At 39.5% G+C, this 22,593-nt stretch overlaps 1 protein-coding gene across 1 annotated transcript; it reads right to left on the bottom strand.

The window, feature by feature from the left end:
- Positions 1-278: 278 nt before the first annotated feature.
- LOC139711008 (CMP-N-acetylneuraminate-beta-galactosamide-alpha-2,3-sialyltransferase 1-like) lies at positions 279-21,872 on the bottom strand. Its single transcript, XM_071622925.1, has 7 exons — positions 21,405-21,872; positions 19,159-19,330; positions 11,695-11,854; positions 6,277-6,385; positions 5,755-5,846; positions 3,687-3,793; positions 279-496 (listed from the first exon to the last, which is right to left on the bottom strand). The coding sequence occupies exons 1-7, from the start codon at positions 21,870-21,872 to the stop codon at positions 279-281; spliced, it is 1,326 nt and encodes a 441-aa protein (XP_071479026.1).
- Between the last annotated feature and the right edge of the window lie 721 nt (positions 21,873-22,593).

Raw genomic sequence — 22,593 nt, 5'->3', positions numbered from 1 at the left:
TTTCAATCCAAACTTAATGTTTAAAGCATTGCTGACATCCCCTTCAATTGATACGCTACCTGTCATGATGTGTAAATGTCTGATGATGCATCAACTACCATCATAAACAACAAGCAAACCGGACGCGCTCGGATCATTCGTAAAGGAACGTACGAGTAACCTCTTGTCTTGCGACTGCTGCACAGATACCATGTGCATAAAGAAAGACTTGTCATAAGAGCAGAGAATTTGATCAGTATAATCATCAGAAAGGGGAGGTTGTACCCTCCGTCATAACATCACTCAATATCCCTTTTGAATAATCTGATAACGCCTACGTCGTGAAGCTTGTCCCAGAGGTCTCTCTCATTTTCCGTGTCGTGACACTTTGTCATGTTCTTATTATGCCGAACGAAAGATTTGTCATAGTAGTGAAGTGTGAATCGCACGTCGTACCCAAATCCGTATATTGTAACATCATCACATATGTGTGTTGCTAGCATCACCAGCGTTGCACCTGAAAGAAAAGGAATGAATGCGTTTAGTCCTCTCATCACCATCACCTGAAATCAATCTGACATCGTGTAGATACGTTGCCACTTGTAATGACGGGGCGGGTGACAAACTCATGTTCTATAGGGGCACAGATAGGTTCTTGGTAATAAGGACGTCTATTGTTGATTGTGTTTCAATGCCTGAAATCTTATTTTTGTGCATGAGTATGAGTATGGGAGTATCATTAGATTGTGTGGAAAAGGCCGGCTATGCAGTGGCTCGGGAAAACAGGGTGTGCCTTTATTCGTCTGTTTACCCTCGGACCAAGAAATAAGAGAAGGGAGTCTCACGCTCACCAGACTATTACTGGTTGACCTTCCACACATACATGCGGACTGTTAGCAAACCTGGGGAGTTTTTTTGGGACCCCAGGGTGTCCATTTGTATAGCCGATCACATTGGTAATAATACCTGCCAAGTTCGTAGGAAATTGGACATTACTTTTGAAGATCAGAATGGGAAAAATGGCCCACAATTTGATTCTGTCCCAAAGGAGCCTCTAGATCTGTCATGAACAAACTTGAAAGTAATTTGATTAATGTGCATCGTGGTTATTCAGAGTATTTCTGGTTTTATAGAAGATAAGTTCATTCTCTATCAATTCTGGTTCTATAGAGCAGAGAATCTTTAAAAGATGCCTTAAGTTGGGGGAAAGTACAATTATGGTGTCTATTTGAACAAATTACAATCCTATCAACTCATAGATGCTACCTGCCCAGTTTGATGAAAATCCGTCGTGGGTTTTTGAAGAAGAATCTGACAATATGAGAATTGGGCCCTAATTTGCCCCCCCCCCCCCCCCCCCCCGGCCCTGAAGGTGGCACCCCCAGATTATCATGAACAAACGTGGAACTGCAGTCACCAATTCATAGGCACCTATTTACTTACAGCACTAACTAAGCTCTATCCCTCGTGGTTCAAGAGATAAAGATTTTTAAAGATTATTTAATTTGAGGATTTGGACCCCCCCCCCCTTCCCGGATGTGGTGTCCTTTTGAACAAATCAAGATCCTGTCACCATCTTGTCAGAGTCACCCTGAACCTACTTGAAACTGCAGTTACCAATATGTTCTTAATCATAGCACTAACTGCTCTATCCTGTTTGGTTCAAGAAAATGTTTTTGAAGGATTTTTTTTTTTTTGAATGGGGAGGGGACACCTTTTTGAACAATTTAAGATCCTATCACCCTACGGATGTTACGTGACAACTTTGATGGAAATGAGTCATGGGCTTTCAAGAAAAATGTTTACGTTGAAATTGGGCCCAAATCTTCCCCCTCCCCCGGCCCCGAGGAGGGCACCCCCGGATCAACCATGAACAAACTTGAAACTACAATCACCAGTGTATACCTATTTTCTCATAGCAACAACTATCGATTCTGGTTCTAGAGAAGAATATCTTTGAAGATTCCATCATTTAGGAGTTGGGGCCCCCTTGGGTTGGGAGCAAGGTGCCTATTTGAACAGTCTGAAATCCTATTACCCCTACAGGGATGATACCTGCAAAGTTTGATAAATATCCGTCATAGGGTTTTCGATGGAGAAGCCGAAATTGTAAAAAGTTACGGACGATGCACGACGAACGACAAACAACGCACGACGGACACCGGACAATAATGGATCGCAATAGCTGACTTGATCCTATGGCTCTGGTGAGTCAAAAAAAAAAAAGAGGTGGGGGGGGGGGGGGCGGGACAGAGAAAAGAGAGGATGATACTTTGCCGATACTCAATTTGAGATGTTTTATTGTCCCTAGGACACCGAGAGAGAGAGAGAGAGAGAGGGGGGGGGGAGGGGGGAGGGAGAGCATCGGTCTATTGCCAGGAAAAGCACGCTGTGCAAGCATTGTTTAAGTACCTGCTGTGGTCAGTATCACATTCAAGGAATGGGTTCAACTTTGCATACATACTGTATGATACATAATTACATATTTCACGTTATGCTCATCCCAGATGTGTTGAACTGGACAATTTTTACTTGGTAAAATGACTGGTATTCTGCGACCTTCAGGTGTATCTCACTGAAGGACATTTCGCCGCAAGTGCGAGACCTCGCGAATAAAGTAAAGCTAGTATCTCACCAACGGAGACGTCTCCGCGACGTCTCCAACTTATCAGTCGCAGCAGTCGCGGAGACGCCTCCAACATAAAAATGTCTTGCGGTCTCACCGAGGAGACGTCTCTGAGACAATTCTAGCAGGTGTCAAAAATTTTCAAATATGAGGGAGCCGTTGCACTTGCAGGATCACCTGACTTGATCGAGGCAGGATGTCAGCACGCAGATGGGTCACGTGGTTTCTACAGTAGGTCAAACAGCGTCAAATAGAGTCGCGGAGACGTCTCCGCGACCTCTCACCATTGTTTCTGGTCTCCAGCAGGTCTCGGCGACGTCTCTGAGACGTCTCGGAGACATCGCGGAGACGTCGCGGAGACGTCTCAGCAGTCGCGGATATGATTAGTCTCCGAGACGTCTCCGCGACTGATGGAGACGTCTCGGAGACGTCGCGGAGACTTTGCGAAAAATCGAACATGTTTAAATTTCTTGCGACTAATATCGGAGACTCTGTAATTTTCGGGAGACGTCTCGGAGACGTCGCGGAGACGTCTCTGCAACTAGCAAAATCTGGAGTCGCGAACTAGTCGCGAACTAGTTTCAAGCCCGGTGAGATACCCCCTAAGGTCTTCACAAATTGGCCGCGACTAGAAGGAGACGTCGCGGAGAAGTCGCGGAGACGTCTCCGCGATCAGGTAGAGACTTGAAATGAGTTTCCGAAAAAATCGAACATGTTTGATCCTTTCGCGACTCCCCGGAGACTCGGCTACATTCCAGGAGACGTCTCCGCGACCACTGCGCGACCAGGGAGACTCGAGTCGTCACCAGGTCGCCAAGTAGTCTCTAGCCCAATGAGTATTTGTACAAGGTGGTAATTTGGTAATTTTCAAATGGCCAATGCTTGATAGTACGGGCAACGACACTGCTGTCAACTTCTTGCTCCACAAACCAGGCCTTGTCTATTATCAGTAGCCTGTATTAAATGACACAGGCATATTCACAACATACGTAGAAATAAGTGACATTTTCATATTACACATGGTATATTTGACTTGAATTTTCGGTGCTTTTTAGTTATTTTCTAAGATGGATTAGCAAACCTGTGGTTGGTCTTAGCCCTGTACTTTCCAGATAGCGTGTGTGTACGTAACGTTGGAAGCCTGGGTGAAGCACTTTCAGTTTGTTCAAAGGTGGGGGCTGCTTCGACCTGTCAAAGAAAATATGTACGATGTAAAGAGTTACAGACGAGGATTAATCGCGTGATTTAACAGATGATACCCATGATGGAACTATGATTTGTATAAACTTTTCACTTTCTCACTACAGCGAGTAAACAAGACTGCAATGAGATTGTTCCTTCGTAAAGACTTGGCTCTATGCACTTTATGATTGATGTTCTTCGATCATTTTACATTCGGAAAGGTGTTCTATCGTTGCAACATCATTATAGTAGAAGATAGTTTCGTTTTCGAATTCTAAGCAAAGGTACGATGTGGGAATCAAACGTGCTACTCATTTTAATTAAAAATGCCATGTTGACTCAATTTGGTAAAATGTCGAGATTTCTAATCTGATACTTTTTTTTAAAAATATGTGGGCATTGACATTTGCCATTCACCCAAAGATATGAAATGAAATGTATAATTGTATTTCCCTTTATATAAATGTATACTAATTTATATATGTATATATATATATATATACATATATATATATTACATATATATATATATATATATATATATTACATATATATATGCATATATATATATATATATATATTGGCAGTACTAGAAATAGCAATAATAATGTCACAATAGAGGAATGCATTAAATGCCAATTGCCTTGACGAAGGGGGAGGTCCCCGAAAATTCGGATTTTGAATCGAAATCAAGGCAATTGGCATTTGATGCATTCCTCTATTGTGACATTATCATTGCTATATATATATATATATATATATATATATATATATATATAATCGAACATTAATTTGGGGTGGATTACCATGAAAGCAGTGTATTTTTAGCCAGAATTACTTGATGTTCAGCATTTGTGACAAAATATTTCCTAAACGTATCATTTTGAATACAGGGGAACCTCGTTATAACGGGGACTTAAAAACCATGACAATGACACGATGTCATATCAGGTTTTATACCATACCAGGGTACAAAACAAAGACATATCAATAGTTGAGAACTGCAAAACCACCTTATCTTATGTGTCAATGTACAATCTGTGTCAAATTGTAGGAATCTTGGAGTTTATTTTGACCCTGAAATGTCAATGGCGACACACATTACAAACACATGTCGATCTGTATATTTGCAACTACGCAATATTCACAGTATCAGAAAATCCTTATCAAACAAAGTTGCAGCCTCTGTTATTCATTCGTATGTTTTGTCTCGTATTGATTATGGAAATGCATTATTGTTCAAGGCTTCATCTTACCAACTGGCCAAACTACAGCGTGCTCAGAACTCTGCTGCTCGGGTCCTCAGTGGAACATCTCGCTTCTCCAGCATTACCCCAGTTCTAAAAAATCTTCACTGGCTACCAGTATCCAAGCGGATAGAGTTTAAAATTCTTATTCATACATGGAAAGCAGTAAATTCTTCAGCTCCAAAATATTTGCAAAACCTTGTTTCAGAATACGTCCCTGGCAGAAATCTCCGTTCATGTAATAGTAAACAATTAACAGTTAAAAGAACAATCTCGACTCTCGGAGAAAAAGCCTTTGTTTCTGCAGCCCCATCTCTCTGGAACGCTCTTCCACTGAGGATCCGATCAGCAGAGACCATTGAAACATTTAAAAAGCTTTTGAAATCACATATGTTCGCATCTTGTTTCGATTGAATTTTCAACGAATTGTTCATTGGTGTGTATATCTCTACTTATCTCTTTCTTCTTTTTCAACCTTCTTATGTACAATTATGACTATGATGTATGCTATTCTTTTCATAATTACGTCCCTCTGCGCCTCAGAATAGGATACTAGATCGAAGGCGCATTACAAATGCTGTACTTATTATTATTATCTTAAGAAGGTTTGCTATATGCAGTCTCTGAACGAGGTTCCATTGTATTTTGTGGAGTTAATTAGATTTTTTTCTCAAAATCAGAAATTTATATATTTTTTCATCAGGTTTTTGCAAAACTCACGAAACCTTCCTCGTTGCTTTTGACGGAAACGTGATATTGTACAGTCGCTCCACATCAGAAGGCTTAAACATGGCGTATACGAATGTAGCATTCTATAGAGAAGATTAGAGAGAAAGCGAAAATGCACTGGCACTATTTTCAAGATTTCTGACGGATTTGTCATTACGATGCATGACGATAATGGCGAGTTTATGTGAAATAGAGCCAGAAATTACCTACATCTTTACTATCTCTTCAGACGTGAATCAGCTTTTCTGCATTTATCTTATATCATTTGATACAAGCTCGTTTTTTATAGTAAATAAAACTAGAATGAAACACATCCATGTATCGCTGATACTGGTATGCACGTTCATGCACAAACTTCTTAGTATAAAAACGAGAGATACATTTACCAAATTGATACTAACACATTCACATTATTACCCATATTTGCATATACACATTATGATCATTATATAAATACATACAAGTTGTACTAATACAAAAAAAAAATCGTGTAGAAAACAACATGTTGCTTACCTCATCCAGAACATTTCCGATGTGCATAGATTCAGGGTAAAAGAGATAAATGTCAGTCTTCACCCCAACATCCATTGCAAAACGTCCAACCGACAGTGCCCGATTTGCTCTAAACATGCATTAAGAGTTAACAAAGAAGGAATGTGACCTGTGATTTATATCTAGCAGGTTAAGCAAGAAAGTAAATGTTCTATTGCTAAGACTGATGTAGCCATGCACTGCAAGTTTGCTAGCTGAATGTAGGTACGGTAATCAAATACATGTGTTACGACTTCATGCCATGAAAATATTTGCGTAATATTATCGAACTGCTTCTAAGCAAAATGCACGTAAGCTCAAAAACAAACAAACAAACAAACAAACAAATTTAGTGTGACCCTTGTAATGTATACACCGCGGGTGTTTGTAACGGGAAAAAAGGAAAATTGAAACCAAAAAGGATAAAGCGGTAAGACTGAATTCGATACTAAAGTGGCCTAGGTTCAACACTTGAAGATCAGGTGGAAAGAGAAGACACAATCATGGGGAGCAAACCAGTTCAAATTATAAAGTGTATCAGTTTATTAAGGAACTTATGATGAATGCGAGATTCGATTGTTAAAAATCTCTGTCATAATACCATCACTGCTATAGTAAAATGCTAAACAAAAAGAGTTGCTTTAATTACAACCCCCGAAATACATCAAAGATACACACAAAAAAGCACATAAGTTAGGCAACTAAACCAACACAGCACCGTACGTTGCACACCACTAACCGTAGGTTTCCACACTACAGCGTATAAATCAGCGAATGCCTAGCGGATGGGCAAAATTTGGCAAATTCCAGATACGCTCAAATCCGCTCGAATTCGCAAGCAAAATGTGGTTTTCGAACGTTCGCCTAACGAATGATGAGCATATGCTAACCGTGTTACGAGCGGATAAAGTAACGAAAGAAAGCGAATGCGTACAGTCCATCCAACGGACGCTGAGCGGACAAAGCGAATGATCAGCGAATGCCCAACATAATTATGCAGAGCGATACTGCGGCGATCACGTGACGGATCTCGGCTGACGCACACTTCACCAAATCATTTTGAGCAGTGACAGTGTCAAATAATGTTGTGACTGTGAAAGTGGCCCCAAAAAGAAGGAAGCAGAAGTCACCACCGTACTCCTGTATCACTACCCTCGACAGTCCTCAAGATTCCCCTATTAAAGTGCACTTCCTTCTGATGATCACGTTCACGCATGATGTTGGTAGTCCAATATCCTCCATTGCGTCTGGTGCCTCCAACTGGAGTCGAACTTTCACAATTCAAAATTTCCATGCAGAGATTCCCATTTACTACAGGTTGACTTTTATAGCAGCGGTTTAGAATAATATTCATTCATTTCATTTCATTTTATTTCCACAACTTGGTTAAAAAAAAGAATGAACAATACAGTACAACATGTCAATCATATGCAACACAGAGTGTGGAGGAGGAAGCAAAGGCCATTGACCTGTCAAGGCTTCTCCCTAGTAAACAATAACAATCATGACACAATACCAAAAAAAGAACAAAACAAATCAAAACAAATCAAAACAAGACAAAACGAAAACTACTGATATATACATATGAAGAGTTTGTTTGCAAAATTTGTTTGTTTTGCAATATTCTCGATACAAGCACTGCAATTGCGGTTATCATCTACCATTCATTGCTTAATGCCAGAATACGTATAATAAAATGTCATGTAGGGGGTGCATGTGCCATAGTGGATAAGACTCCCGACTCCCGAACCGAGGACCCGGGTTCGAATACCGCCCAGTGCTTACATCCTTGGGCAAGATATTTTACCTACGATATCCTTCTCGACCCTGGTGTAAATGTGTACCTGGCAACGCTTGGGTAATAATAATAGCAGGGCCCTCTGGTAGAGCAGTGGCAACACTGAAGAGGCTACCCTGGGTAGGGCCTAAATAAGACCTTTTTCTTATTATTGTTACTATTATCATTATTATTATTATATGTGCCATGAATATCTATTTGTTTTTTCCTGCTACGTTTAATTAACGCGTGTTGCTGTGCAGATTTGCTGGGCGAATTTGGACGAACGGCGGACGAATAGGAAACGAACGCAGAGCGACCAAAACTTCCGATCAGCAGATGCTAAGCGAACACAGAGCGGATTGTCATTCCGTTCGTCATCCGCTCAAGATTTTGGACATGTCCGAAATCAAAATTTGGCTCCGGCGGATCTCTGCGAATCTCTGCGAACAGCTAGCGGATACAGCGAACGACAAGCGGGTCACGAACGACGAGCAACGGATGTGAGCGTATCTCCAAATTTTCGGATCCGCTGGGCATTCGTTGGCTCGATCCGCTCTAGTGTGACGGGGCTTTATTTGGACAGTACCCAGCAGTATACCTCGATCGCCTTTGGGCTCAGACTACTCGACAAGAGTAAAAATTCAGAATCAGTCGGCGATTCCACAAAATAGTATAGAAACAGATCTATACAGGCCGAGACACCTCCTCCTCTTGTGGGTGCAGAATGTGGAATCAATACTACTTCTTCGATGGGGAAGAAGGTCCATTATTTGTCATAATGGGCCGGATGCATAAACGCTAGCAATTGCTTGTGCTAGCCTTTTACTCGAATCCGTATGCATAAAAACAAGCAATTGCTTGCGAGCAGAAGCTATTGCTAGCAAGCGCAAGGCCGTGTCACACCTTTCCGGGCAAGCTAACCGGGCTTGTTGCGCGGAGGGATTTTCCGCACACAGGAAAATTTTCCGCGGGTGGACAAGAATGTTTGCGAGGTTCGCACTTGTTTCTTAACCTACTAGACGCTTGCTACTTACCTTCTGCTTGCGTGAATTCCGTGTGAACTGCGTGAGAGCTTTGAAACCGATCCATTTTCTGTTACGAGCGACTTACGGGTACTGAGATGTATCTGCCTTGGAGTTGCCTGCGAGGTGCTGCCGGTAAGGGTCTCCTACTGGTGTTCTGCGTGTACCTCTGCAAGCGAACCCCAACGACTCACTCGGAACAATTTTTGAGCATGCTCAAGACCTTGTCATACCGCATCTGGGGAAGTTTTGCGGCTTGACTGGCAGGGAAACAAATTTGCTACCCGGAGCTCTCCGCAGTTGGTCCGCACCTGACAGTACCTAAGCACGTATTTCGCCTGTAGTTGCCCGGAGGTGCGCACGCACGTCCGATTTAACCGCAGCCAAGTTTTGAGCATGACCGAAACTTTTTCCGGGTGAGTCGCGGGGATGCCCGGAGAGGTCCACGCAAAACGCCAATAGGAGGCCCTTCGCGGCAGCACCTCCCAGGCAACTCCCACACAGGTACTTCGCAGTCCCATGCCGCCAAGATAATAACATTCTGTGGGACTTCAGCCATTCCTTTAGAGGAATTCCTTCCCTGAGTTGTCAGCGGGCACGCGACTGTTACAAAGGTAAAATCACACAGTATACCCGCAAGTAGAATTTAAGTAGAACGCGTCCGGCAAGTAAGACACATGCATTGACTCGCTCAAATCATTGTCCGCCCTCAGAAATTGTCCGGTATGCTGGAAAATCCCTACACTCAACAAACCCGCGTAGCCCGCGTGACAGGGCCTAAATGTGGTTGCGGGTAAAAAGATTTGCGTGCCCACCTCCGAGCGACTACGGGTGAGATACGTGCTAGGTACTGTCATGTGCGGGTCATCTGCGGGGACCTCCGGATAGTAAAAATTGTTCTTCGCAAGTCGTACGCAAGGCTTGCCCGGAAAGGTGTGACACGGCCTTTAGAGACCAAGCATTTTCTAAAAACGTATGCATAAAACATACCTTTTGTTTGTTCTTGCTAGCAATTGCTTACGATTTTCCAAGTCCTGTAAAATGAGCTTGATCTTTTGCTTAACTGGGACGTTCTCTTTTAAGTATCATTTTCATGTTCATAAAAGAAGGACCACACTTGTGCAGGAGTGGTATAAATCTACAAGAAATTACCCCTAATAAGTAGTGTAAGAAACTTTTTCGTTTCAGCAACGGGAATGTCCAGTGTTTAGCACGTAAAATGTGATGAAAAACAGGTAGGATGTCTGACTTTGGTGGAGAGCAAGGAGACCTCTCTCAACGTGCGATCTGGCAGATCCGGGCTATCAGAGTCAGAGATGGGAATCAGCCAGTACGTGTGTGTGTATAGATGTGTGTGTGCGTCTGTGTGTGCATTTATGAATGTCATTTCATAGCTCTTCTGCTATGTCAGGAAAGGTCTCTGCACACACATGCCCTTTCAAATACATGCTGTCACACTCGCCTTTGTTCTTGTGTTCGCACAGGCGTGACGTCCCTATTTTGTTGAAAACGCAAGCAAATTGCTTGTGCGGGACAAGCAAGAGGTATAAGCACAAGCAAAAGATTATGCTTATAGATTTAAGCAATTGCTTGAACTAGACCCTTTACTAGACGAGCTTGTGCTTTTGCTTGAAGCAATTGCTTACAAGCAATTGCTTGTTTTATGCATTCGGCCCATTGGCACATAACATGTAAATGGGTACATAACTTACAAAGAGAGAGAGAGAGAGAAGGAGAGGTGTCAAAAGCAAGGCATCGGAATATAGACATACAATGTATTACTAAAAAGATACAACAAAAATGTACAGCTACAACACTGTTCATTTTATAGCCTCATACTAGGTGTTTCAAAAAACATTTCCCACTTTTGATCATAAATATTTCAAACACTATTCATTCGATAAAACTGTCATTGATATGAGTAATAGCTGGATAGTGTACAATTTGGTTGAAGGTAATTTGCACGTGAAAGCATAAATCAGTTTTATTAAATTTAAGATTGATTTTGAAGTAAGGTTTCAGATTTTGGTCAAATTTTAACCCTCTGTACAAAAATTGAACTGGGCACAGGAACCAATGATGTGTATGTGAGTGTGTGCTGACAATGGCCCTGAACAATGGACATGCCTGAACCACCTGTTGACTAGGCGTCAGTCTGGCGCTCCCTGGCACATGAATGCTTAATCAATAATTCATGTGGAAATACTAGCTGTGATAGTGGAATTTCTCATGAATGAATAATGAAGCATTCAAACCCTGGCCATTGTTCAGGACCATTGTCAGGGTGTTAACCACACACTCCCATACACACCCATTGCCCCCTGTGCAAAGTGAAATTTTGTACAGAGGGTTGAAAATAGAGCAAAGTCTGGAACCTAACTGTGAAATTAATCATGGATTTCATGAAACTTATTTATGCTTTCATATTTAAACTACCTTCAACTAAATTGTACACTATTCAGCTATCACTCATATCAATGACAGTGTTATCTGATATATAGTTTTTGAATTATTAAGAATCAAAAGTGGGAAATGTTTTTGAAACACCTAGTAGTTGGATTAAACAAAGGATTGGTACAATGCCCCCCGTCCGCTGACCTGAAGACGAGGTCGTGGCTGTCGATCTCTTTTCCTGCCTCTGAGCCGTTAAGCACCCCACCGCTGCCCACTACCGCACACCGTAAGCACGTCGGTCGTTCCCTCTCGGAGAAAAGCGGTGTATGAAGAACATCTGGGTGTTTCAAAACTTTTTCGAGCTCTACATTCAGAGAGACAGACAAATTCACTTTTCATTGAAGGACAAGTCCACCTTCATATTCATGTGGATTGAGTGAATGCAGCAATATTAGTAGAACACATCAGTGAAAGTTTGGGTAAAATCAGACAATCCATTCAAAAGTTATGAATTTTTAAAGTATCTGCTTAGTCACTGCTGGATGAGAAGACTACTACAGTGTATGATGTCATATGCGTACAACCATATAAAGAAAATAAAAAGAGAATTTCACAAAACTTTACTTTTTGAATAAAATGCACATTTCTTCGACTTGTTGCTGACATATGTTAAGGGTAATATTATTTCCCCTGCCTTCTGAAAGAGAGAAGTCAATCGTTCTTTTGTTATTGCGAGAAAAGTGAAAATACGTTGAATTTTCTTTATTCTTTCTTTATATCGTTGTGCTCATGTGACATCACAAGCTATAGTAGTCTTTTCATCCAGCCCTGAGTGAGCAGAAACTTCAAAAATTCATAACTTTTGAACGGATTGTCCGATTTTCCTCAAACTCTCAATGATGTGCTCCACTAATATTGCTGCATTCACTCAACCCACATTTCTATGAAGGTGAACTTGTCCTTTAAGCTTCGGCATCTGTTACGTAGAGAAAAACATGCACAATGCATGTATTTTTTGGTGTATATAAGTATATGTTCGTTATTCCAAATTTCCGTTATCCGAAAATGAAATAAGGTTCGTTATTTCGAAGGTTCGTTAATCCGAAGATGAATGTTCGATATTCCGAAAGTTCGTTCATCCGAAAATAGAATAAAGATTCGTTAATCCCGAAAATGAAAATAAGGTGCGTACTAACAAACTTTAGGAATTCAAGGTATACGAACCTTACTTCGTTTTCGGATTTACGAACCTATAAACGGAATGATGAAGTTTGTTTGTTTCCTTTTTTTTTTTCATATTAACGAACATTCTATTTTATGATCCTACTGTCAAAGCACATCTTTAAACCCTTATTGTTGTATCTGCCTGTATATACTGTTGTATATGCTCAATATGTATACTCTTCGTATGAATCATCTTTTCGACTTGTGATAAAACGTTTTTCTTATTCAAATCCTTGTACATATTCTCTGCTACGAAATAATATCGTTTAACTTGACGCATTGAATTCATTTTTTTTTTAATTCAAAAAATAAATATGAAACACTCTAAGGGTGCATTTATCAACTCCTTTTCTCGGCAGAAACAGGTTTTCCAAACAGCTTTCAAGGAATTTTTACGAGTTGATAAACGCAAAGCTGTTTTGGAAGCCCTTTCGGAAAGCCTTTTCGAAAGGGTGCGTTTATCAACTCTCCTTTTCTCGGCAGAAGCAGGTTTTCCAAACAGCTTTCAGGAATTTTTACGAGTTGATAAACGCAAAGCTGTTTTGAAAGCCCTTTCGGAAAGCCTTTTCGAAAGCCGCACATTTGTGGCTTTCCAAACAGGTTTCCTAAACAGGTTTTCAGAAACCTGTTTGTAAAAGCCTTTTGAAGTTGATAAACGCAAAGCTGTTTTGAAACGGCTTTGTAGTATTGTACTGCAGTTACGAACAATGCACCTCTTCTCCTCGGGTCGAATTGCGCAATGCAGCTGCGCAGTGACAGGCCAGTTATCGTGTTCGCGAAGAGTTGATAAACGCAACTATTTTGATGGCCGTTTCCAAAGGGCTTTGAAAACGGCTTTCGAAAGGGCTTTGGAAACGGCTTTTGAAAGCAAAATGCATAAATGCATAATGCAAAATGCATAAAAAATGGCCGCATAATGGCCTGTTAATATCTCTGTACATTAAGCCTGTAGAAATTAAATTCTGTTGTCTATACCTATGTTTTTCAGGTCAAGGAACACAATCATGATGTCAGTTGTGACTTTAAAATACACATAATTTGCATATTATATATGCATATAAATTTTTGCAAAAATGGCCGCCATATGGCTTGTGCATGCCAGAACTCTGATTATTTTATCCGTAAGTGGGTCCCTTTGTGTCTGTTATTGCTGAATAATTGCTGCAGTACTGACATTCAGGAGTAGGTCACCGAAAATCTGCATAAATATACATAATAGATACCCTTATTCAAATCGCAATTAATTAGGATATACATAGCATACAACCTGCACAATATTGATTGTGATGTCTGTGTCTATTATTTCAAGGGCAGAAAACATTTACAATTCACAACCTTAATGATTATCTTAACACCTAATTTCATGAATTTGCATGAATTTGCAAATAAGCCTACTTTGCCACCCATGATTTTCTCAAATAAAGCCTCTGAACATTAATCAATTTAAACAACATTGAACAGAAACGATTTTCATTTGACTTTAACTTCGAATTAGGTTCCAAGTGTGCTCAATAGATACAGACAAATTGACATCTTTGAATTGTTTAATGCATATTTGTAACTATGTTACAATATTTTTTTCTTTTTAGCGAGAGGGAGGGTACATCAATTCATTATGAGCATGTTTATCTATAAGTTGATATACAAAAGTTACGTGAGTTTGGTATATTATATTGTAGTAGATTTTTTGTTGTCATATTTTGGTGCCTTGTCACTCAGTGAATTTTCTGAATAAGAGACTCATGGGTTCAGAGCTCACCTGACTATCTCAAGTTCACCTTCCATGCAGTCCTACAGACTATTAACTAGGGAGAACACATCAAAGTTGGAAGCCTTTAGAGACCTCCAGGGCCAAGGCCAAGGAAGACTAGATACAAGTGCAGATAGAATAGACTAGAATAGATATGTAGATACAAGTATGCATTAAACATAAAGGCAAATTCTCACATTGTATGCAATTATGAGATGTTTTAAACGATTTAAATATTTTATTTTTTTGTGTACACATTGAGCGCACTTGTAAGCTATTTTGGAGTTAAAGTTAAATTACAATATTGGTTCTGTTTGATACTGTTTACATCGATTAATGTTCAAGGGCTTTATTTGAGGAAATTGTGGGTGGTATAGTACTTGCAAATTCATGCAACTAGGTGTAAAGATAATCATTAAGGTTGAAATGATAGATACAGATATCACAATCAACATTGTGTAAGTTGTACATATAATATGTTTATCCTAAAAGTATAAGTGTATTCATATAAGTAATTTGAATGATGGTATTTTATGCAGATTTTCAGTGACTTACTCCTGAATGCAGGTACCGGTACTGCAGTATTTATTCCTTGCAGTGAAGATAAGAGACACAAAGGGACCCACTTATTGGATGAAATAATCGGAGTTACGGCATGCACAAGCCATATGGCGGCCATTTTGCAAATAATCATATGCACATATTTGTAAATTATGTGTACAGGAATGCTTTTAAGTTACAACTGACATCATGATTGTGTTCCTTGACCTGAAAAACATATAGACAACAGAATTTAATTTCTACAGGTTTTATTTGCAGAGATATTAACAGGCCAATATAGTGGCCATTGTGGATTCATTTATATGCAAACTTACGCAAATTATGTACAAAGGAATACTTTTAAGTTACTACTGATGTCATAATTGTGTTCCTTGACATAAAAACATAGGTTTAGACATAAAAACTGACTTTCTGTGGGTTTTATGTCCCAAGATATAAGCTTAAATAGGATACATGGCGGCCATTTTGAATATATGCAAATTAGGCATTGATCCACCGCTCGAATTTTAGGGAACTTTTAATATATTTTCGAGAGGAACTTTCTCAGGGGATGCAACATGAACATTCACGGCTGACAGCATCCATATCAAACGGGTACATCATGTGGAGACATTAGGAGTACAAATAAAGTGCCGTCGCTGAGAGTAACTTGGTTGCTACAATTAAGAGCATTAATACAATGTCACTACGTTCCATTAAAGGTCCAGTTTACCTTTGGGAGCAGTCATTTGAAAAATGTTCAAGATATCGCCTTTCATGCATATGTGTAGGTCTGTTGTACCGCAAAGCACCCTCCGATATAAAAGTTTTGCAACAAACCCTAAGATATAAGGAGATATCAGTATTTTTCTCAATAAACCGTAACGGTATACGGTTTAGCCTGGAAACATTTTTATTATAACTATTGTTCACATTTTGTATATTCAGCAATACTTAGCATCGACTTTACTGATTCAAATTTTCACAGTGGTTGTTTCTATCCCTAACTCACATTTTAGAACTATCTTTAAGCATGATGCTGGGTTTTTGTTTCATCTGCAAATGGTAAATTATGCCTTTAAGAATGTTTCTGCTGGTATCTGGACCTTCAACAACCAGGGCCCCTTTGCTAGAAACTCAAATTGCGTTTAAACGCAAATTCACATCCAACGCAAGTATCGCCCGCAAATTGCGTTTGATTTTTGCGTTCCGTTGCTAGAAGAGACTTGAGTTTGATTGCAATTTGCGTTTTTTCCGTTGATTATTCAGATGTAAATCATTGTGGACGAGGATAGTCTGAAATTAGCCGAAATAAATCCTTGCAAACAGCAAGTGCATTGTGGATGCATCAAAACAAGGGACGGGGGTAAGTATGCTAAAATACGCAAATGTGTGTCAAATACATTAAATAATGAAGTTTTAAAGAATGCTACTTTAGGATTAGAATGGCTAGGATACCTCAATATCAACAAAATTTGTTTGTGCAAGGAATGAACTAACGTTCATCCCGACTTCAATCCTAGAAAAGCACATTCTGCGATATGACGTTGAAATAAATAAGTGGGACTATGGGATCATGTAAAGCTGTGGGGAGTCGTTAGCAAGGAGTTTTTGCGATCGCTTTTTTCTCAGCGTGTAGCTTACATTTTGAATAATTCCCGACATGTGTGAAGTACGAGATCTTTATTACATGCGTAAAATACTGTGCTACAGTGGGGAAAATCGCTAATTATGATAGAAAGTGTATGCTTTCAATTTCGCAGGGTTGTTATCGCAAGATCGCCTACATGCGGCATTATTATACCTTGCTGTAGCTATAGGTACTACTAGTACATAATGGGCATGAATACGCACACATGTGTATGCTATCTTCGTTAGACGACGATCAAGGGGTGGGGGTGCGTTAAGGTTCGCTTCCGAACTGTAGATAGTGTAGGTTTAGGGCTAGCTTATCGACTAGCTTATCGATTTTGGCAATTGGTGAAAACTAACCTTCAGATAAAAGTCTGTAGTGTTTAAGGGATTTATTTTACTTTGCATAATTAGATAATGCTTTGTTGAACAAACTATCAGCATACTGGTGGTGATAAATGCATTTTTTTTTTTTTTTTGGCTATACAATATAGGCAGTTTTACTGACCATTATGAATCCAACGCAACTTTGCATTTGATCTGAACTAAACGCAAAGTTGCGTTTGATTGCAAAGGACTTGCGTTTAAACGCAACTTAGCGTTTAAACGTAAGTCCTTTCAGCAACAGACTTGCGTTTAAAAACGCAAAGTTGCAAGAGATTTGGAGGACTTGCGTTTGATTTTTGGAGTTGCGGGACATCTACGGACCATATAGATATTCAAGAAAACTTAACTCAAGGGGACTGGTAAGAAAGTTCTCTTGGCATGTCATTGTTTAATTCATAAGTATTGATGAATATGTGAATTTTTGAGAGACATAGGAGTACAATTAAAGTGCCATCATCGAAAGTAACTGCGAATTTTGGGGAAAAGTATTTTAACCTACTACAGCTGTATCTATGGATGTTGGTGAGATTTAGACGAGTACAAAAGGTACCCATTACGGCTGACAAATGGCATCATGAGCCTTATTAATGAACTATGCAATGCAATGATTGTTGACTTGTATCGATTTATATTTTTATTATCTCCTATGTGCCCAAAAGAATATCTAAATATGTGTCATATACTTATGATATTACTATTTTTTCAGATTATTTGGATACAACCACACACGCAAAAAAAAATATCCACACGCACACACACCTTCTTAAACAAAGTTCTGCCAGTGACATTTAATTTGTCAATCATTGCACATACAATAAAATACTCTGTACTTTCCCTAGTGGAGCACAACTTGCATGTCTCCATGCGATGTTGTTTGTTTGTTTGGTTTTTTGTCCCCGCCGAACGAGTTCGAGCAGGGGACTATGAAACGGGCTCCGTACGTGTGTGTGTCCGTCCGTCCGTGCGTCCGTCCGTCCGTCCGTCCGTGCGTCCGTCCGTCCGTCCGTGTGTCCGTGTGTGCGTCCGTGTGTGATCAAAATGTTCAATTTGCTACTTCTGTCATTTATGAGCCAATTTTGATTCTGTTTGCTTTATATGATAGCACTACATGGGAGCTTTGAAACTTCTACACAGAATTTCAGTTGTGACCTTTGACCTTGACCTTTGACCTATATTGTACATTTTGCTACAAAATGCTACTCCTTCGCCATTTCTAACCCGATTTCGATTCCGTTTGCTTTATGTGATGGCACTAGGTGAGGGCTTCAAAACTTCTACCCAGAATTTTGACCTTTGACCTTGATTTTAGACCTATATTGTACATTTTGCGACAAAATGCTACTCCTTCGCCATTTGTAACCCGATTTCAATTCCGTTTGCTTTAAGTGATGGCACTAGGTGAGGGCTTCAAAACTTGTACACAGAATTTTGACCTTTGACTTCTTTGACCTCTGACCTTGATTTTTGACCTGTGTTGTACGTTTTGCTACCAAATGCTACTCCTTCGCCATTTGTAACCCGATTTCAATTCCGTTTGCTTTAAGTGATGGCACTAGGTGAGGGCTTCAAAACATGTACACAGAATTTTGACCTTTGACTTCTTTGACCTCTGACCTTGACTTTTGACCTGTGTTGTACGTTTTGCTACCAAATGCTACTCCTTCGCCATTTCTAACCGGATTTCGATTCCGTTTGCTTTATGTGATGGCACTAGGTGAGGCTTCAAAACTTGTACACAGAATGTTGACCTTTGACTTCTTTGACCTTTGACCTTGATTTTTTACCTATATTGTACATTGGCTACAAAATGCTACTCCTTTACCATTTCTAACCGGATTTCGATTCCGTTTGCTTTATGTGATGGCACTAGGTGAGGGCTTCAAAACTTCTACACAGAATGTTGACCTTTGACTTCTTTGAGCTTTGACCTTGATCTTTTGACCTATATTGTACATTTTGCTACTAAATGCTACTTCCGGCGGGGACATATTTTACGCACCGCGTAATTTATACTTTTCCTTGTTCTTTTTTTTTTTTTTTTGGTTATTCATGTTAGTAACATGGAAAGCTATAGTACCATTAAATACTTGAAAGAAGGCCTCCTCTATAATACATGTATAATGGCATATACTTACTTGTTTTATTGATACCGCGGAAACCAAAGGGCAGGCGGTAATTCTGCAGCTTCGTGAAGATTTTGGGTACATCGATGTCATTCAGGTCCACAAAAAGCTTGATCTCCTTTTTATATCTCTTCCCAAACCATTTTGATTGCCATGTTAGTCGTTGAATGGACTTTGGGCACAGCTGAAACAGACCGCGTGAACTTGTAATTAATAGGAAGAAGCATGATATAATTTTTCTTGATTCCAATAAATCACACTCACATATTCATATACTTGTATATATATATATATATATATATATATATATATAGTTGAAAGAAATTATATCAACCGGAGTTGTGTGTGTGTGTGCGTATGTGAGAGTGTGTGTGTGTCTGCTTGTGTGTGTGTGAATATGTATATATGTGCGTATGTATGTGGGTGTGTGTGTGTGCGTATGCGGATGTATACATATATGCAATGCAAATAGACATATGAATATGATATATATGTATAATGATTCTGTTTGTGATCATCATGCTAAGAATTATAAGACAATATGATTATTATATGGCAGCATTACGATATAAGAATTTATTTATGTGTGCGTATGCGGATGTATACATATACGCAATGCAAATAGACATATGAATATGATATATATGTATAATGATTCTGGTTGTGATCATCATGCTAAGAATTATAAGACAATATGATTATTATATGGCAGCATTATGATATAAGAATTTATTTATATATTTTTTTGGACATATGATGTTTTTCTGATGATGATTTGAGGTTAGATTGGATATTTGTATTGAATTGAATGATTGATTTGTGTATATAAAGGAAATGATCTAGAAGATTGGTAATATGTGAAATTGCATTATATATTATATGACACATCAGGTTATTCATATAATAATCGTTCTGTTGGTAGGTCCTGACGAAGGCCCAATGACGGGCCGAAAGCTTGACAAATAAAAGGGAGACTAAGATCGAGAGCAACGTCCCGCCTCAGTCCAATTTCTTTCAACTATATGCATCCAACAATGCGGCACCGCGTACGTTCGGGACCCAGGGAACTATTTCTCACATTATATATATATATATATATATATATATATATATATCATCCTGGCACATCATGCCATCTAGACTATAATGTGCTCTAAGTAGGCCATTATAAAAGGAAAAATAGAGAGCACCGTCCACCACTAACGTGATTTCTTCCACATTATATAATATGAAGAGTTCCTTTCCAAAAAGGCGCTAAATCCATTTTCATCATATATTACTTTTTGACAGAAATGCATTTATTTTCATTTCATTTCATTTCATTAATTTGTTTCCATATCCAAATAATACAAAACAAATGCAAATTGGATAATCCATTGGTACAAGAAGGTGAAGTGTCATGAACAACTGATACGAATGCAAACAATAATCCAAAAGTATACATGTGGAGCTGCACCTACAAACACATATAAATACTCGTGATTCACATAGTTGTTCATCATGAATTCACTGTGAGTTTGAATAGCCCTCGCTAGTAAGGAATAATTTTCAGTAGTTCCATATGGTAAACTCTTCAAAGTACAGAAATTCTTGTGAGAAAATGGATCGGTGGGGGGGACAGGCAATGAGAAGTGATGAGAATTGAGTTTTATTCCAAAAGGTGCTATAAATCCAGCTATATCCAATCTAAAACTATATGCATATAATATACATGTATATTATTATGTATGAATATATACATATATGTATGTATATAATATATAATTATATATATATATATATATATATATATATATATATATATACATATACGCACGAGTGTGTGGGAGATAGAACTATCAGCCAGAAAACAAATTTGGCTAGATTCAAAAGACTAAGAAACGTCAGAAATGTAAAAACTTGTCTGTGCAAAGAAAAGATCTGTTTCCTGCCGTATACTTTACTTTAGGGCGTTTCATTTTTATAAAGCTGGCGAAGCATTATCACGCTATACTTCTAATACGTGTACTGCTAGCTTCATCAAACCTTGAAACAAAATGAGCATAATCATAATCTTAGCTTCCTGATGCGCAGCTATACCTATAGAATCTGCCGTTGTCATTAAAATAATAGTTATATAAGATGAACAGAATTCAGCGTCATACATTACATTCATTTTGAACGTCTTGTACCAATAGTTTTATACCTGGCATGGTGGCAGTAGCTGAATCTAGCGTTTCATAGCTTATTCACATGTGCCATTAGGAGAGTATACTTACATTTGGCAAGCTCGTAGGCCCTTTTAAAAAAGGTAGATCATCGAGCTTTAATCTCTTCCTGGTCTTTCTGGTAGCGTTTTGTGGCGATGGTGGCGGTGCGTGGCGCTTGTCGTTGGCATTTATCTGCCTCTCCCGAGTTTGGAGATTCTTCGTGAGGTCAGGCTTGTCTTTCTTTGTCTGCGCTGCTTCGTTAGCGTATGTTTTCTCGCTGAGGGTTTTTGTTATATTTTCCTCTTTAACAAAAGAAGGGGCCCGTTTTTCAGGGCCAAGACGGTCGGATAACCTGGACAAATTATCTTCAGCGTCTCTGTCCTTGTAGTTGCGGAGTTCGAGGTTGCTGTTGAAGGCACCAGAGTCACCCCAGCCAGACGCTGTTAGCAGAACATAAGTCACCATCCCAGATGTAAGCATCAGCCCAATGTGCTGGGATATAGGCTTTCGACATACCCATTTCCGTCGCCCCTTCATGTCGCACCCAGAGCAGTCCTCGTATATTGATCCTCCTTGAAGGCGTTTCTCATAAGCTCGAAAGATGGAGTAAATCGATATACGAAATTAAAAGTATAGCAATGATTTTGGATTTTTTTCTAGCAGTTTAAAACCCCTCCCCCTCCCCACTCAGGTGGCCAACCATACACGTTATGCTTGTTCCAGGTTCTAATAGACAGAGAAGGAATGGAAGGGGTTAGGATTTTGACCCCTAACAAGGACTTTTGGAAGGGAAGCCAGCAAGATTACCCCCTATCGAGGTTTTTAGAAGGGAAGCTATCAATACAGGATGACACACCTGCAGTGATGTTCCAAAAATCCTGCGAAGAGAAAGCCGAGCCGGCGTGCTTTGCAGCAAAACATGCACATCAGATTCTATGCAGGCGCATTCGGGAGAATGGGGACACACCGAAAACTCCCATTTCCCCTATTTCGGCATTTTGGGGGTTTGAAACTAATCCTTTTCGGAACCCTATTTCAGGATTATTTTGGGAAAGATTTGAAAATTACTCCCAATTGAGAATATCTCGTGAAACACACTAAAATACCCCTATTTCAACGATTTTTAATTATATTTTCCCCCGGCTTGAGCCTCTAAAATATACCCCCTTCTCGAAAAATCGGGTACCCGCATGCGGTTCAGAATAACCACCTGCTGGAAGGGGGGGGGGGGGGTTCAAGACATCCACTTCTATTACTC

The sequence above is a fragment of the Diadema antillarum genome, unplaced genomic scaffold (assembly GCF_040938485.1).
Source record: "Diadema antillarum isolate AM-2024a unplaced genomic scaffold, OU_Dant_1.0 seq00001602_RagTag, whole genome shotgun sequence".
NCBI lineage: Eukaryota > Metazoa > Echinodermata > Echinoidea > Diadematoida > Diadematidae > Diadema > Diadema antillarum.
The sequence above is the reverse complement of the archived record's forward strand: the minus strand, read 5'-3'. Positions and strand labels throughout refer to the sequence as shown.